Source organism: Myotis daubentonii, chromosome 12 (assembly GCF_963259705.1).
Source record: "Myotis daubentonii chromosome 12, mMyoDau2.1, whole genome shotgun sequence".
In the NCBI taxonomy this organism is placed as follows: Eukaryota; Metazoa; Chordata; class Mammalia; order Chiroptera; family Vespertilionidae; genus Myotis; species Myotis daubentonii.
The window spans coordinates 35,662,097-35,679,995 of record NC_081851.1 but is presented as its reverse complement, the minus strand read 5'-3'; the positions used below and the strand labels follow the sequence as shown (position 1 = coordinate 35,679,995).

Genomic DNA, 17,899 nt, shown 5'->3' with positions numbered 1-17,899 from the left:
GACCCCCACCCTGATCCAGAACACCCTTCAGGGCAAACGAACTGGCCCCACCCATGCACCAGGCCTCTATCCTATATAGTAAAAGGGTAATATGCCTCTCAGCACCGGGATCAGCGGACCGAGAGGCCTCCCGGCACTGGGATCAGCATGATAGGGGGCAGCGCCAAAACCCCCTGATCGCCCTGCGGCTCTGTGTGTGACAGGGTGCGGCGCCCCAACCCCCCCCCCCCCCCCCGGGCCCTGCTCTGTGTGTGACGGGGTAGAGCCATAACCTCCCCATCGGCCCTGCCCTGAGTGTGACAGTGGCGGCGCCCCAATCCCCTGATTGGCCCTGCTCTGTAGGTGATAGAGGGCGGCACCCCAACCCACTGATCCGCCCTGCTCTGTGTGTGACAGGGGACAGTGCCCCAACTCCCCTATCGGACCTACTCTGTGAGTGACAGGGGGGAGCTCCTCAACCCCCTGATGGGCCCTGCTCTGTGTGTGATAGGGGGCAGTGCCCCAACCCCCGGATTGGCCCTGCTCTGTGCGTGACGGGGTCGCGCCGCAACCTCCCCATCGACCCTGCCTTGAGTGAGACAGGGTGGTGCCCCAACCCCCCAGTCGGCCCTGCTCTGACCAGGGGCTGCACCTAGGGATTGGGCCTGCCCTCTGCCACCCGGGAGCAGGCCTAAGCCAGCAGGTCGTTATCTCCCGAGGGGTCCCAGACTGCTAGAGGGCACAGGCCAGGCTGAGGGACCCCCCCTTCCCCACCGAGTGCACAAATTTTTGTGCACCGGGCCTCTAGTTTCATATAATAGTGGTTTATTGGTGATGAACTACTTTAGCTTTTTCTTGTCTGTGAATCTCTTTATCTGACCTTTAATTCTAAATGATAGCTTTGCTGGGTAATCTTGGTTGTAGGTTCTTGCTATTCATCACTTTGAATATTTCTTGCCAGTCCCTTCTGGCTTGCATAGTTTCTGTTGAGAAACAGCTAAGAGTCGTATGGGTACTTCGTTGTAGGTAACTAACTGTTTTTCTCTTACTTCTTTTAAGATTTTCTCTTTTTCTTTTGCCCTGGGCATTTTAATTATGATATGTCTTGATGTGGTCCTCTTTGGATTCCTTTTGTTTGGGGTTCTTTGAGCTACATGTACTTGTAAGTGTATTTCTTTCACCAGGTAGGGGACGTTTTCTGTCATTATTTCTTCAAGTAGGTTTTCAATATCTTGCACTCTCTCTTCTTCTTCTTTCACACCCATAATTTGGATGTTGGTACGCTTGAAGTTGTCCCAGAGGCTCCTTACACTATCTTCATATTTTTGGATTCTTTTTTCTTTTTGTTTTTCCGGTTGGGTGATTTTTGCTTCCTCATATTTCAAATCATTGACCTGATTCTCGGGATCCTCTAGTCCAGTGATGGTGAACCTTTTGAGCTCAGTGTGTCAGCATTTTGAAAAACCCTAACTTAACTCTGGTGCCATGCCACATATAGAAATTTTTTTATATCTGTAATCATAATAAAACAAAGACTTATATTTTTGATATTTATTTTATATATTTAAATGCTATTTAACAAAGAAAAATCAACCTAAAAAATGAGTTCACATGTCACCTCTGACACGTGTGTCATAGGTTCGCCATCACTGCTCTAGTCTACTGTTGAAGCCCTCTATATTCTTCTTCTTCTTCTTTTTTTTTTTTTTTACAGGCTTACCAGTCATGAGGTTTACTTCAGTTTAAGAATGGCTACAGCCCTAGCTGGTTTGGCTCAGTGGACAGAGCGTCAGCCTGCGGACTGAAGGGTCCCAGGTTCGATTCTGATCAAGGGCACATGCCTCGGGTGCGGGCTCGATCCCAAGTGGGAGGCCTGCGGAAGGCAGCCAATCAATGATTCTCGCTCACCACTGATGTTCCCATCTCTTTCCCTCTCCCTTCCTCTCTGAAATCAACAAAAATCTATTTAAAAAAAAAAAAAAAAAAAAAGAATGGATACAGACTAAGGATCAGAGCAGCATATTAGGCTAATCTACACTAATAAAAGAGAAAAATGGTAATTGGCGTACGACGATACCCTTTTCATTGGCTAATCAGGTCTATATGCAAATTAACTGCCAACTATGATTGGCAGTTAACTGCCAACTAAGATTGGCAGTTAACTGCCAACAAGATGGCGGTTAATTTGCATATGTAGGCACAATGCAGGGAGGCGAAAGGGAAAGCAGGAAGAAGCCCCCTGCCACTGACTGTGATCGGAAACCCAGGGGGGAGCTAAGAGCTGGGGGGCAGGGCAAAGGCGGTCCTGAGGCCGCCTTTGCCCTGCCCCCCGGCCATGATCGGAGAATCAGGCGCCTTTGCCGCCCTGGCCAGTGATAGCAGGAAGTAGGGGTGGAGCCAGCGATGGGAGCTGGGCACGGTCGAAGCTGGCAGTCCCGGGAGCTAAGGGTCCCTTGCCTGGGCCTAAAGCGGAGCCCACGATCGCAGGGCCGCTGCAGCTGCGGGTCCCCGCTGCCCGAGCCGGACGCCTCAGCCAGAGGCGTTAGGCTTGGGCAGGGGCGGAGCCTGCAACCGCGGGGAGCTGGGGGTCCCCTGCCCAGGCCTGACACCTCTGCCGGAGGCCTCAGGCCTGGTCAAGGGGCCGATCCTGCGATTGGAGGGTGATGGGGGTCAACGCCTGAGGGCTCCCAGTATGTGAGAGGGGGCAGGCTGGGCTGAGGGACACTCCCCCCCACACACACCCAGTGCACGAATTTCGTGCACCGGGCCCCTAGTCTATAATAATAAAAGCATAATATGCTAATTAGACCAGACGTTATTCCAGTCGTCCTTCCTGATGAAGCCAGGGTGGGAGGGAAGCAGCCCAGTCCAGGTGCCTGCAGGCATGCAAGGGAAGCCAGCCTGGGTCCCAGGTGCCTGCTGGCGGCCAGAGGAGGGAATCCTGGGACCCAGGTGCCAGAGGAAAGCCGGTGCTGGAAGCCCAGGGAAGGAAGGCCTACTCTTGCACGAATTTTCATGCATCGGGCCTCAAATTGTATCATAAAGGCTTTGGATATCCAGAGCCAATGTCCAATATCCCAACCACCATTTTGGTCTCTTTTTAACTTAAGGGAAATTTTGGTCTTCTTTTTAAAGCAAAGTAATCTCAAAACCAGTTGAGGTAATGAGAGAGAAGAAAGCATGAAACCTAACAGCGTCAGACAGATGGACAGGAGAGAGGGCCCGCACTGGTCAGGGGCGCACACATCAGATCTTCTCCAGTTTGGAAATGAGGTCATCCCAGAGTCTGATCAGTTCATAGTTTTCTTTAGTCCTCTGCTCGGTGGTCTTCTCCAGCGAGTGGATGTGCACGTGCCCCTTCCGCCGGCTCCATGAATGGCCAAGGCCCCCCCCTGGGCCTTGCTCGGGCCTCAGCCATCTCCTCCTTTGCTGGCTTAAGCTTCTCTTCCACGGTGGGCGCTCAGTGCCTGGGATCTTGGTCCTCCTCCTCAGTTTTCACCACATGATCCTCAGCACACTTAGTTGATTCTCCACTGTGCGGTAGCTTCCTATCACCTCATCCTAATGACCAAGCTGCACGAAGTGGTTAGAGAACGATTTTCCCATGGAGTTCAGGTCTGCAGACCTTCTCCTTTCACTCTCTGGATTCCGGCTGTGGCACGATCCTTCTGTGTCTGAGCCTCCTGCGTCCCCTGGCACAGATACCCTCACACCCGCCTGTGACCTTCCCGTGGAGGCCTCACACCTGGTCTTCAGCAACAGATTCCCCTTTCGCGTGGCTTCCACCTCCCTCCCAGATCTGTCTGTCTGCGCCGCGGCCTGTCCCCAGGAGTGCGGTCGGCGCTGCACGCCACGCAGAGCGCGAGGGAGTGGGTGGCCAGGCCGGTGCTGCCCGCCGTCCGCCAGGAGCCCGTCCACCCCCAGCGTCAGGACCAGGACCGTGTCCTCATGCGACGCCATGTCACCTCCTGGGCGAGCAGAGCCCCCTGGGTCAGGAGTGACCTCACTTGGGTCTGGCTCCTCTGAAGAGGGGCGCAGATGCAAGTGGGGCGGAGGGCCTCTCTGGGCGCACGGTCATTGGGGCCCAAGCACCCAGCGAGCCACGGTTCCCTCCTGCTTCCTTCCTGCACCACCTCTGGGGCCGGGCCTTCCCGGCTCCCCGGAACGATTAAAGTTCGGGCATCCAGCGAGTCCCAGGCCGGGTTGTGAGACCCCAGGATGGGAATCGGCCCTCATGCACCTCTAGTCTCCCCACTTTCCTGGGTGAGGCGCCGCTTCCTGGCCTTGGAGCATCCAACCAGAGTGGGCTACGTGTCCCAAGGCCTCTTCCCCCTGAGGACCGGGGTGGGAGTGCAGCTGCCGGGATGTCCCGGGTCAGCGAGGTCTTCCCCGCAGGCGTCTTCCTGGTGCCCCGAGGCTCCAGCCCAGCGCGCATGGGCAGGGGCAGGGGCCGTGGAAGCTTCCGCCCGGGGTCTTGGCAGGTCCCGATCCCGATGTGGGATGCCACCGGCAGGGTCTTTTGGATTTCCAAGATGGGAATGATCCTTGTACGTAAGGAATAGGTGGCGTGTTTCCCTCGGGCTGCTCCGGGCTGCCAGGCATGGGTCCTGGAGATGCCACTTGGTTTTCTGTCTCCTGGGATCTGGGCGAGCTTGAGGGTCTGCTCCAGCCAGGGAGCCCATCATCAGGCTGGTCTCATGTGCATAGGATGCAGGTGCGTTGGCCCCTGCTGGTCCCTGGAGAATCCCATTGCTCCTTGGTGAACCATGGTTCTTTTCCTGGTTCTCATTCTGCTGGCCTGACTACCTGGCTAGTGACAGAGAACTTGGAAGGATGCAGGTCACACTCCCGTCCTTCAGCAGCTGCAGCCATAAGCTGTGGGTTATGTGATGAATGAACCTGCTGCTCTGGCTGGTGTGGCTCACTCGGTGGAGCATCCTCCTGTACACTGAAGGGTTGCAGTTTCGATCCCCGTCAGGGCACTTACCTAGGTTATGGGTTCCGTCCTGGTGGAGGCACATTCGGGAGGCAGTCAATGGATATTTCTCTCATATATCGATGTTTCTCTCTCTCTCCCTCTCCCTTCTCTCTCTAAAATCAGTAAAACATATCCTCCGGTGAGGATTCACGCACGCACACAAAACACACCTGGCCACAAAGTATGGTGTGTTCAGAGACATCGTTGGGTCAGTGACCCCCATGTAGCCAATCCCAGCCAGATCATAATTTATCTCTAATGAATATATTACATTCCCTACATTGATATCAGAGACTCCAGCTTTTCTATAGATCGCTGAGACTGGAAGAGTCACAGTTCACTCAACCCGTTCCTGTATATTATTCTTTATTTCAGTCAGTGTATGCTTAATTTATGACTGGTCCTTTTCCATTTTTTGGCATTCTCACAAAGGTCTTTGAAGGTCTCACTAAGTTCCCTGGAGGTTTTTAGAAGATTCTTGAGTAACCTTATAACTGTGGTTTTGAACTCTATATCTAGTAGTTTGTTTTCTTCCATTTCTTTCATTTGTGACATGTTTCTTTGTCTCTGCATTTTGGCTGCTTCCCTGTGTTTGTTTCTATATATTGGGTAGCTGCTAAGTCTCCTTGAGTTGATAGAGTGGCCTTGTGTAGTAGGTGTTCTATAGGGCTCAGTGGCTTAGCCTCCCCAATCACCTGAGGTGGACACTCTTGGTGCATCCCTTTGTGGGCTTATGCACAGTCTTGTTGTAGTTGAGCCTTGATTGCTGTTGGTGTCACTCAGAAGAATTGACCTACTGGGGATGGAGTATACAGTCTGGGCATATGGCCTGACCAGGAATTGAACCCTGACCTTCTGATTCATAGGTCGATGCTCAACCACTGAGGCACACGGGGTCAGGCCCAAATTTACTCTTTTTTAAAAAATATATATATTTTATTGATTTTTTACAGAGAGGAAGGGAGAGGGATAGAGAGTTAGAAACATCGATGAGAGAGAAACATCGATCAGCTGCCTCCTGCACACCCCCTACTGGGGATGTGCCCGCAACCAAGGTACATACCCTTGACCGGAATCAAACCCGGGACCCTTGAGTCCGCAGGCTGACGCTCTATCCACTGAGCCAAACCAGTCAGGGCCCAAATTTACTCTTTTAATGATGAGAACTAACTGTTCAAGATTCACTGGCAGATTCAAATTAAGAGATAAGTAGTAGTAATGGGAAAGAGGTCTAAAATATAGCTAATTTTGGGAAAAATAGAAAGGAAAGCTTTACTTTTTATAAACTTTGATGAGATTGTTATCAAATGGGGAGCTATGTGAGTGGACATTTTAATACAAATGTTAATAAGTATGTTAATTCAGTTAATAACTTAGTACATTTTCCTTCAAAATTATTGTTTTAGAGAACAGAATCTTGGCATTTTCTTCCTCAAGAAATCGACTCTTCCCACACCTCGGATACATCTCAGACCAGGTTTAATGTGAGAGAGGAAGAGACAGATGCAGCAGACTTCCTCTCTGTGGAGGAGAGTATATTGACCCAATCAGAAAATCAAGTAAAGAAACACAACAGAGGTCTCTTTTGTTCTCCATTGCTAGGTAAGGCCTCTTTTTTTCCTTTAAACTAGTATTAATACCTCACATTTATAAAAAATTTACTTTTGGCAGATTGCAAGTCCTTCATTTAAATCCTTTCTTGAGTTAAGGAGTTCTGTAAAGATATATTCAAAGATATTAGCTTATTTCTGGTTTCCATAGCTTGTGTAGTTATGTTAAATGTGCAGCTGCCCCTCATTTTATCATACTCTATTGCCTACAGAAGGCAGAAAGTTGATAACTTTCTCTCTAGTAGGTACACCTTCTCAGTCCTGAATTTGTGGATTTTTTTCTTGGGGTAAACCATGTTATCCTTTATTACTATTATTATTATTTTTTATTTTTAATCCTCACCTGAGGATATTTTTTGATTGATGTTTAGTGAGAATGCAAGAGGGAGGGGAAGACAGAAAGAAACATCGATGTGAGAGAGACACATCAGTTGGTTGCTTCCTACATGAGTCCCAACCAGGTCCCAGGTCAGGGAGGAACCTGCAACTGAGGTACATGCCCTTGACCGGAATCGAACCTGGGACCCTTTGGTCTACAGGCCGACGCTCTATCCACCGAGCCAAACTCACTAGAGCCTGTGTTATCCTTTGACTACTTGGCAGTGGAGACCCATACTCCTTAAAATACAACCCAAAAAAGCAAATGTTCATGTTTACCTCATCAGATTCTTAGAATTGATTATGGCATATGTTAGTATTCTCAGTTTCCAGAACCAAAAATTTGGATACAGAGGTTAAATGACTTGAGGTAGATCTTATTGCTTTGTTGTATATGGAACTGATTTATTAGCTCTTTACAAAAGGAATACTTTACCTCTCAAATCATCAAAGTAGGAGATAGAATAAATTGTACTTTTACTACTTTGGATTATTACAGATATATAAAAATGCTAAACAAATATGGTAATTTAAACTTTTTTTCATGCCTAAATTATAATTCAGACAGATATTTCTTTGTTCTTCCTTTCTTCAGATTTTGTTTTCAAACGTTGAAAAAAAAAATACAGCTCCACAGTTTTAAGAATTCGCTTTTGTCAAAGAAATGGGTTCAGCTGTGTAGTTAAGAGTTTTTTAAAGGAGTATGAATAGGAGTTAATTTAAGTTCTTTTCAAACATAAACTAATGCTATCCAAATCAAACTATTAATGCCAATGAATTCTGTGATGTGGATCATCAAACTCAATTTTAGTTTCACATTTTAAGAAATATGTTGATAACATTAGTGTTTCTTTGTGGGAGGAAATGGCTATGACAGTAGATGAAAGAAGGCTTTGCTATGATCATGTTTTCGAAAGGTTATCATGCTAAAGTGGAAGCAGCTTATTTTCATTCACTTATTTAACAAATATCTAAGTGTCTATTGTATGTTTTTGAGGCGAGGAATATATAGATGAAAGCTAACTCTTCTTTTGGGAAGACAATCCAGTAAACAGAAATGAACATTATCATGTATGAGTATTTTAATGGAGTACAGCAGGAGCGTGCAAATTACAGACCACAGGTCAAGGCCTTATTTTTTATGAACTAAGAATGCTTTATGCATTTTTAAAAGGATTGTAAAAACAACAAAAAAAGCATATGCAATAGAAACCATATATGACTAATAAAGTCTAAAATATCTACTACCTGGCCTTTTATAAAAGTACTAGTAGCCCTGCGCACGAATCCATGTGTGAGTAGCTCACTGCCACTTGCCTCAGCTGGCCACCTGCCCGCCGCCGCTGGTAGCCCTGTCGCTGCTCATAGCTCGCTGCCCCGCCCTCCTGTAGCTCTCCACCACTTGTAGATTGGTCGTGACGTTACAGCACAATGGATAATTAGCATATTCTTATCTTATCTAACAATAGACAAACATGTAAATTGACTGTCCCTCCACTATCACCAGTCAATCAGGAGAGTATGCAAATTAACCCAACAAAGATGGTGGTTAATTTGCATACGAAGGCGCAAAGTGAAGACTGAAGGCTCCGGGCCGAGGCAGCAAAGACAAGGCTCCGGGCCAGAGCAGCGAAGACTGAAGGCCTGGGTCCCGGGTGCCGGCAGCCCGGGGAAGGGAAGGCCTATTGCACGAATCTCTTCGTGCAACAGGCCTCTAGTTATATAGGATTTGCTAATCCTAATCTGGAGGTTAAAATGAGAATATATAGGGTTGTTTTAAACTTGATATTGATATAAGAAAGAACGTTCAACTAGAGCAGTGGTTCTCAACCTGTGGGTCATGACCTCTTTGGGGGTCGAACGACCCTTTCACAGGGGTCGCCTAAGACCATCGGAAAACACATATAATTCCATATTGTTTTTGTGATTAATTACTATGCTTTAATTATGTTCAAATTGTAATAATGAAAATACATCCTGCATATCAGATATTTACATTATGATTCATAACAGTAGCAAAATTACAGTTATGAAGTAGCAACGAAAATAATTTTATGGTTGGGGGTCACTACAACATGAGGAACTGTATTAAAGAGTCGCGGCATTAGGAAGGTTGAGAACCACTGAACTAGAGCCATTTAATAATGGAAAGGCTATCCTATCTAATAAAAGAGAAACATGGTAATTGGCGTACGACTGCTACCCTTCCCATTGGCTAATCAGGGCAATATGCAAATTAACTGTCAGCCAAGATGGCGGCCGGCAGCCAGGCAGCTTGAAACTAACATGAGGCTTGCTTGCTTCTGTGACGGAGGACTCCAACGTTCCCCGCCTGCCGCCACAGGCCTGTGAGCTGGCAGTTTGAAACACAGTTACAAAAATAGAAGCTAAACAAAACCCCAGAAACCAGCTTTCAGCTAGCCGGGATCTCAGACCTGGAGATGATACAGAGTTTCGATTGTAGAACCTAAACAAAGCAGATAACTGCTTTCAGGAGCAGAGGCCTAAGAGCTGGAGCCTCAGAGCTAAAGCTGGCTCAGAATAAAAAAAAAAAAAGAAAAAAAGGAGCAGTTGGGAGCTTCAGTCCCAGCCTGAAAACAGCTCTCAGCCCCTCACCCAGACTGGCCAGGCACCCCAGTGGGGATCCGGGACACCCTTCAGGGCAAACCAGCCCCCCCCCCAATGCACCAGGCCTCTATGCTATATAGTAAAAGGGTAATATGCCTCCCAGCACCAGGATCAGCGGAGCCGCGAGGTCTCCCAGCACTGGGATCAGCATGACAGGGGGCAGCGCCCAAACCCCCTGATCGGCCCTGCTCTGTGGGTGATAGAGGGCGGCGCCCCAACCCCCTGATCGGCCCTGCTCTGTGCATGACAGGGGGGAGCTCCCCAACCCCCTGATTGGCCCTGCTCTGTGCGTGACGGGGTCGCGCCGCAACCTCCCCATCGACCCTGCCTTGAGTGTGACAGGGTGCGGTGCCCCAACCCCCCAATCGGCCCTACCCTGAGCGTGACTGAGGGTGGCATCGCAACCTCCCAATCTCCCTGCTCTGTGCATGACAGGGGGCAGCGCCCCAATTCCCCAATTGGCCCTGCTCTGAGCCCGACCAGGGGCTGCACCTAGGGATTAGGCCTGCCCTCTGCCACCTGGGAGCAGGCCTAAGCCAGCAGGTCGTTATCTTCTGAGGGGTCCCAGACTGTGAGAGGGCACAGGCCGGGCTGAGGGACCCCCCTCCCCCCCCCCAGAGTGCAGAAATTTTTGTGCACCGGGCCTCTAGTCCTATCTAATAATAGACAAACATGGTAATTAACTGTTCCTCCAACATGCTTCCCATTGGCTAATCAGGGTGATATGCAAATTAACTGCCAACCAAGATGGCGGTTAACCGCCAACAAAGATGGCGGCTAATTTGCATACTACAGGCAGGGCAGGATAGTGCCATCCTGCCTGCCCCCCTTCCATCCGGGCCTGCTATCTGCGACCGGGGCAGCAGGTAGCCCATACAGGACCCGACCCAGAGCTGGCTGGCGGGACCACAGTGATATGTCACCGGACACGCCCACAAACGGCCCTCAATGGGGATTCATGGCTGGCAGGTGATAATGCACCCATCCGCCACCGGCTTAGCCCACAAATGGCTCTCCCGCGGGGATCCCGGGTTGGCAGGTGCTAATGAACCGATCAGCCACTGGCCACAACCACAAACGGCCCTCCTGTGGGGATTCTGGGTTGCTAGGTGCTAATGCACCGATCTGCTAACACGCACACCCGGGCCGCCTTTGCCCTGTGCATACTATGCAGCTGGGAGAGGGGAGTGGGGCCGCTGGGAGCAGGGTGGGAACTGACCAGGGTTCACGTCAGGCAGCCCAGAGTGGAGTGCAAACTATCCCAACAGGTAGCTGCTTGCTCATTCACTTACTTGCTCATTCATTGACTCATTCACTCGCTCATTCATTCACTCATTCATTCCCTCAGCAAACCCTCTCAGGTCCCTGGCACCAGGCCAGGCACGGAAGTTGAAGCAGGATAAGACAGAGCTATGTCCTCAAAATGTTAGTAATTCAGTAGGGCAAAGCAGGCACATGAAAGAGGCAGTTGTATGCACAGATACACTGTACTGGGTTTGGTGAGGGCTGTAACTAACGCCAACTTTGTTCTCTTGATAAAATGGGGCCTCGGGAGCCAGGCCACCCCAAGCCTGTAGGCCTGTGCCTAGGCCAGGAGAGGTCGGGGTCTAAGAACATGACAGAGGGTGCAGGTCGGGCTGAGGGGTCTGGCCCCTCCCCTCACCCGCACCCCCAAGTGCACAAATTTTTGGGCACTGGGCTACTAGTCTATAATAATAAAAGGGTAATATGCTAATTAGACCAGACATCTTTTGAACATCATTCCTGACAAAGCCCGGCTGGAGGGAAGCCAGCCCACATCCCGGGTGCCTGTGGGCAGCCTGAGGGAAGCCAGCCCGGGTCCTGGGTGCCTGCCTGCGGGTGGCCGGAGGAGGGAAGCAGCCCCGGTCTTGGGTGCTTGCCAGTGGCTGGAGATGGGAAGTCTGGGCCCTGGGTGCTGGACGGAAGCTGGTGCCGGCAGCTGGGGGAAGGCCTACTCTTGCACAAATTTTCGTGCCTGGGGCCTGTAGTCTATCTATATAAAAGCCTAAGCGACTGTTATAACTGGATGACTGGCCGGTAGCTATGACACACACTGACCACCAGGGGGCGACACTCAATGCAGGAGCTGCCCCCTGGTGGTTAGTGTGCTCCCACAGCCTACCTCCCCCGGCCGGCCAACCGCCTGTGGTTCCTTCCCCCTGACTGGGCAAGACAGCCCCTATTGGGACCCCACCCATGCACAAATTCGTGAACCGGGCCTCTAGTATAACAGTAAAAAGGTGAGCTTAGCCCTGGTCCATGTATCTCAGTTGGTTGGGCATCATCCCTTGCACTGAAAGGTTGCTGGTTCCATTCCCAGTTGTGGGCACGATGCCTATGTTGTGGGCTCAATCCCTGGTAAGGGACATTAGAGAGGCAGCCCATCAATGTTTCGTTCTCACATGGAACCCTCTCTTGCCCTCTCTCCCCCTCTCTCTCTCCCCTCCTCTCTCGCTCCCCTCCCCCCTCCCTCCCTCCCTCTCCGTTTGTTTCTCTCTAAAAAAAGATTAATAACAAAATGTTTTTTTAAAGAAGTGAGCTTATGTCATGGCAAAATGTCAAGCAAAATTCTTTAATAAAATAATTTCAGCTTTGGGTAGGGAATTGTGTGTCTGGCTTCTAAAACTTTTGCTAACATTTAGTTGTATAGCTCTAGCTTCTCATTTACATTTTAAATTATTAGAGCAGATCCCTGGATCTGATGGCCGAGGAAATTTTATAATTGCTGTTTTGTTATGCATGAATACTATAGTCATTGTGGAGTATATTAGTCTCACCAATGGCAAATGTCATATTGAAAACCAGTGCCAAGACAGATATCTCAAAAAAGAGTGGTCCAAGCTATTACAGTGTCCAAATGTGAGGAAATGTGGGGTCTTTGTTAAAAGACCTTAGGATTCTTAGAGGGTTGGAGGACTTATGAAGGTTATGAAATTAGATTTTGAAGGATTAAGACTGAGTCTCTAAGCAAAGGCCAAAGAGGAATCATGCCAGTTAGTCCTTGGTGGTAAAGGTTTCTCATTTTTAATTAAATCATTCAGTAAATAAGTAATAATTCTATTTTGAATGCCTACTAAGTATAGCAGGTATTTTGCTAGGCACTGAAGATACCGCTGTGAATACAGCAGACATGGAGTTTTCAATCCAGGTGTAAAGCAGACAGACTAAAGATTAAAACAAGAGTGTGGTAGTTATGATAGGGAAGGTGTACAGTATTATAAGCATTCTGAAATTAAACTATAGCAACAGAATTATATGCATATTGACAGAACCATTTAGTTTTAGCAAAATATCACCCATCCAGTTAAATTAATATTAAATAGGATGCTGTACAGATCCTGTTGGTTGTACAGATTTGTTTCTATTAATGCTTAATTTTTTGTTTTGTAGTTGTGTAAATACTATAAGAGAATACTGACTTTATATTTAGTATACATTCAAGGGCATTCTAATAATTACTTAGGTTGGCATTCAGGAATTCACAACAGTTCTTTTCCCCCTTAAATCAGTAATTCTCAAACTTTTTGGTCACAGGACTATTTTACACACTTTAAAGTTACTGAAGATTCTAAAGACTTTTTGTTTAATGTGGATTTAGTCAGTTGCCTCCCGTATGCACCCCGACCAGGGATTGAACCTGAAACCCAGGTATGTGCCCTGCCCTGGAATCGAACCCACAACCTTTTGGTGCATGAGATGACGCACCAACCAACTGAGTTACCCTACCAGGGCCTTAATATTATTTTGAATATAAGTTTGACCCTTGGCACTTCCTGAGATTGTCTTAGGGATGCCCAGGAGCCCATGGAAAACACTTTGATATACAATGGAAAGAAGCACTCATAATGGTTAAGAGCACTTGTAAAAAATTTAGTGCTTAGGCTCAGATCTCACTCTGCCACTTAGGCTTTTTAAATGTGGACAAATTACTTAATATTTCTTAAGTTATGTAATCATGTTTCCTTACCTATAAAATGGATATAATGATACCCATCCTTCAAGGTTGTCATGAGGGTTAAGTGAAATACTGTATGTTTAGTGCGTGGACCTTGTCAGGTAGTTGCTGCTGCTGTTATGTTGTTATAGTAAAGTTTGTAGAAATTTTCAGATGGCAGCATGTTTAGGTTCTTTAAAGTATTATGTGAGTGCTAAGCAGTTATTTTTAGTATTTCCAACATATTTATATTTGAAACTTTGCAGTCATACAAGACAACTTTGCTTCTCCTGATTTGCCTTTGCTGACATGTTTGACACAAGGCCAAGAGATTGGGCCTGATTCCATATTTCACCAAAGTGGACTAGATTTTGCACCTCTGAGGTAGTATGATTTTTTATTTTTATTTTCATGTAACCATTCTACTCTTTTCTTGTTCTTAGTTGTTACTAATATTAATGACTTCAGCCTAAGTTGAGACTTTGGGTTAGGGGTTAGATAGTTTCAGCTCACACTCTGAAGGTAACATGTCCCTAAGTTAAGACATGATGCATATCAGTTTGGCATAATAAAATGTAGATGTAAAAATGAGCCAGTTTACTGTAGTGTATTTAAAAATAATTTCTAATATATTCTAGCTTTTCAGGCATATTTTAATTTAGAAGGCACACTGGATTTTTCTTTTTATAAATCTCCCCCTTTGCTTTTCATCACCCAATCCCATTTTGTAAAAAGCATTTATTTCATGGTCACTAACTTTTTTGGCACTCTCATTTTGGTCAGCTGATACTGAATGAGCCTTCTTATCTTTCCTTACCTTATAGCTGTGAATATGAAGTAATAAGATTTTTTCTAACAAACATGTCCAAATTAATAATTATTCCAAATTAATATCCTTTAAGAATAGTCATGATGGGAGACATGTTTGGAGTTCTCAAACTTTTGGAATTATCCAAAAATATAAGTTTTCCTTCTTTAGAACTTAAAAAAAAAAAAAGCACCTTAAAATAAAAACTAGGTGTTTACTGATGTGCCCTCCTGCTATATATTACTTTTAAATTACTTGTATGAAAAGTGTTTTGTACACAATAGTCAGCCAATGATTAGATTACTGTTGTAGTTTTTTTGGGGGTGGGGATCGGGGGAGTAGATAACTTCTTAAGTGGTTTTCAAGAACATAATAAATGACTAGCAAAAGAGCTAACACAGGTTAAATTAATTTTAAATTTTCATTTAAAGAATATTTTTTTGCCAATATGAAATTACTCATATATTTGACAATATTGTTTTAGAGAAGTCTGAGAAAATATCAGGGTCACAGATGGTAGTGCACTTTTCTGTTTATATAAAAATTTGCCTTGTTTAGTCATTAGTCATCTTAAAAAAATTTGAAATTATAACTTTGTTTTTCAACACATTGTGGAAATAACCTTGATATCAGTGACATAACAATTTTGTATTTTTTCATGTTGGTATTTAAAAAAATAAATGTTTTAAATATGTAACCTTTTTTTTTTTTTTTAATTGTATATTTTCAGGGGAATTCCTGGTAAGTCCGAAGACATTGAAGGGTTTTCTCGACCGGCGGAAGTTAGTGAAGCTTTATTCCAGGCAACCTCAGAAGTAGCTTCAGACTTAGTTAACAGTCGCTTTAATGTATCTCAGCACACACTTATAGGGAGTACAGATGTTGAGTCTCAGGGCTCTTTTTTACATCCTGAGCAAGAAACCACAGAAGAGACTGTTTTAACCTATACAGTTGATGAACTGAAAAAGCCCAAAGACTCTGATAGTTATGGTTCTCTTTGTTCATATATGTCATGGAAGATACAAGAAGTTACACAGAAGCCAGAAACCAATTTAGCTGATAAAGATCAATTTTCTTTTTCAACTTCATCTGATACAAGTGATAAATATGTAACTCCTAAAGAAAGTGACAGTTTTGATGCTTCTTGTTCAGATGTGCACTATTGGAAACGGGAAGCTTTACAGCAGTCAGAAAAATACTTAACCAGTAAGGACCATGATTCCTGCTCAGATTCATCTGATACAGTTGATAAAAATAAAAGTCTTGAGGGGAGTGACAATTTTAATGCCCCCTTTTTATTTATGCCATGGACCAAGCAGGGAGCTTCACACCATCCAGAAACATGTCTAGTCAGTAAGGATCATGTTTCTTTTCCACTTGAAATTGCTCCTCATTTTAATAATAAAATGTCATATTCTTTCTTGCATTGCTTGTTAGAAAAGAGTGGGAAAAGGGTTCCCTTGATGTCTGGTAGTCATTTTGAGAATGTGTATTTAAGGGCTCCAGATGAGAATGAGATGAAACAAAAGATGGTTTCTTTGGAGTGTTATGAAAGAAATGAAGGTCTGGGAAAAGAATGATCTCAATGTTTTGAACTAAAGGAGAATAGCAGTACTTTATTATTTTCAGAGGTGTGTCCCAGATCTACAGAAGTAGAATATATTGAGAATGTTATAGTTCCTGATAATTCCTTAAAAGTTTCAGAAACACATACTCTCTCCAGAGGACATGATATCTCTATGTAGATATCATGTGCTCTTTGGTGTTCCTCTTCAGACTATTACATCCAGCTTGGATGAGATACAGAACAACTGTATTTTCAAGAGGGAAGAAACCAAAAGGCAAGTGCTGCTTTTGGAGGTAGAAATGTTGATGCTACTGCAAAGGTAGCCTTTGAGGCAGTTATTGCCTCTATTGAGATTTCCAAGGAAGAGAGTACAGTAAATGAAATCCAAACTGACATCAATAAATCTGTGACAAATGATAGCCAAGAAGGTGAACCAAACCATTCAGATATTTTCCTATTAAATTACAAAGATGAAAATTGTTTCGTTGATAAACTTAGTCATTCATGCTATCATCCTACTCTCAGCATGTTTGAACCAGAAGCTTCAAAGCCGTTGTTGCATAAAAGTGATGATGATGTTAGCTCCCTGTACTGGTTTCCTAATATAAAATCATTCCCCAGTGCTCCTCAGGAAATGTTCATTAAGCCACTTTCTTTTATTCCAGAGATTAAGTCATATGTGTCTTTAAGTGAAAAATCTCACAGTTAGATTGTTGGTCTTTGCAAAACACAGTCAGCTTTATTTCAGGGTGATGTAGACAATGAACCGTTTCTTCCCATTGGGAAGATTAAGTATTTTTCTGCTCTTGACCTTGCAGAGAAGGCAGGATCTTCAAACATTATTTACCCACTGGAAGTATCTACTTCAGATTCTTTGTTTTCGCAAGATTTAAAGCAGCAAACCTTTGAAGAAGTTGCAGATTCCTCAAACGATATTTTGGGTAAGAATGTAAATTCTAGTCATGTCATTGAAGGTCCATCTGCAGATATAGGAAGCAGCTTTTCAGCAAACTTGATGACATATGATGCAAAGTAATAAGGTACTTTACCAATGATGAGTGCTGCATTATTAATTACAGTTGGTCAGGAGACATTGCTGAAAGCGGACATAGGCCTAGCTGAAATTCCTTGGCCTATGTTTGTCAAATCCAGTTTTACGATATATACAATTATGCAAAATGACTCCTGTTTTGTAGAGGGCCTGCAGAGGAAGGCTGAATCTGACATCTATTCTCTGGATGATGATATTGAATGCTGTAGCCTAGATGAAAATGCTGTTGTATGCAATGAAAGATCTGAACTACAAAGAGAGGTGAGACACAATAAAATGATAGTTGGGGAAAACATGGTCTTTTCCAGTTTTGTTTCAGGAAATGGCATTGTTACTTGTTTTTATTTTACTTGTTACTATTTCCCAGATATGTGACCAAGGTGACTTGACTGGGAAGTGCATTGAGCTAGCAGGTTTAGAAAGTATGCTTGATGATCTAGAAATTTGTGATGTCTCCCTTCCTTGGCAATCTGCTTTACAACTACCATCGGAGGAAGAGCCTGTAAGTTTTTCTATTTGACATTTCTTATGGGGAAGGGAAAGAAATATTTCAGTTGAGGAGAGAAACCAAGATGGCAGCATAGGTAAACACCGGAAATTGCTGCCTCGCACAACCACTTCAAAAATACAACGAAAAGACAAAACGGACATCATCCAGAACTACAGGAAGGCTGGCTGAGTGGAAATTCTACAACCAGAAGGAAAGAGAAAAGCACACTGAGACTCAGAGGAGGTGCGGAAGTAAAGTGCAGAGGTATGAAGGCGCACGTGGAAAGGGCTGGCAACTAAGGACACGACTGTCTTCTTCAGTTGGGAGGGAGACACAAGCTCCCGACTACTCTGAACGCCAGTTCCGGGCGAGTCTCTGGGGACCCATACTCATACAGGGAGAAACTGGACTGTCTGGCAGCAGGCAGAACTTGAGGGTGGCTTTCAGAGGTGCTT

General features: G+C 45.5%; 1 protein-coding gene across 3 annotated transcripts in view; it reads left to right on the top strand.

Moving 5' to 3' along the window:
• Positions 1 to 17,899, top strand: part of ALMS1 (ALMS1 centrosome and basal body associated protein) — a 160,971-nt gene that overhangs the window by 27,132 nt on the left and 115,940 nt on the right. For 2 of the 3 annotated variants that reach the window (XM_059659422.1, XM_059659420.1), the window contains exons 3-8: positions 6,364 to 6,559; positions 13,795 to 13,912; positions 15,067 to 15,689; positions 16,722 to 16,844; positions 17,100 to 17,215; positions 17,322 to 17,456. In XM_059659422.1, coding sequence (XP_059515405.1) covers positions 6,364 to 6,559; positions 13,795 to 13,912; positions 15,067 to 15,689; positions 16,722 to 16,844; positions 17,100 to 17,215; positions 17,322 to 17,456 — 1,311 coding nt within the window. The remainder of the gene's footprint in view (positions 1 to 6,363; positions 6,560 to 13,794; positions 13,913 to 15,066; positions 15,690 to 16,721; positions 16,845 to 17,099; positions 17,216 to 17,321; positions 17,457 to 17,899) is intronic. The other variant, XM_059659421.1, reaches the window with a different exon arrangement.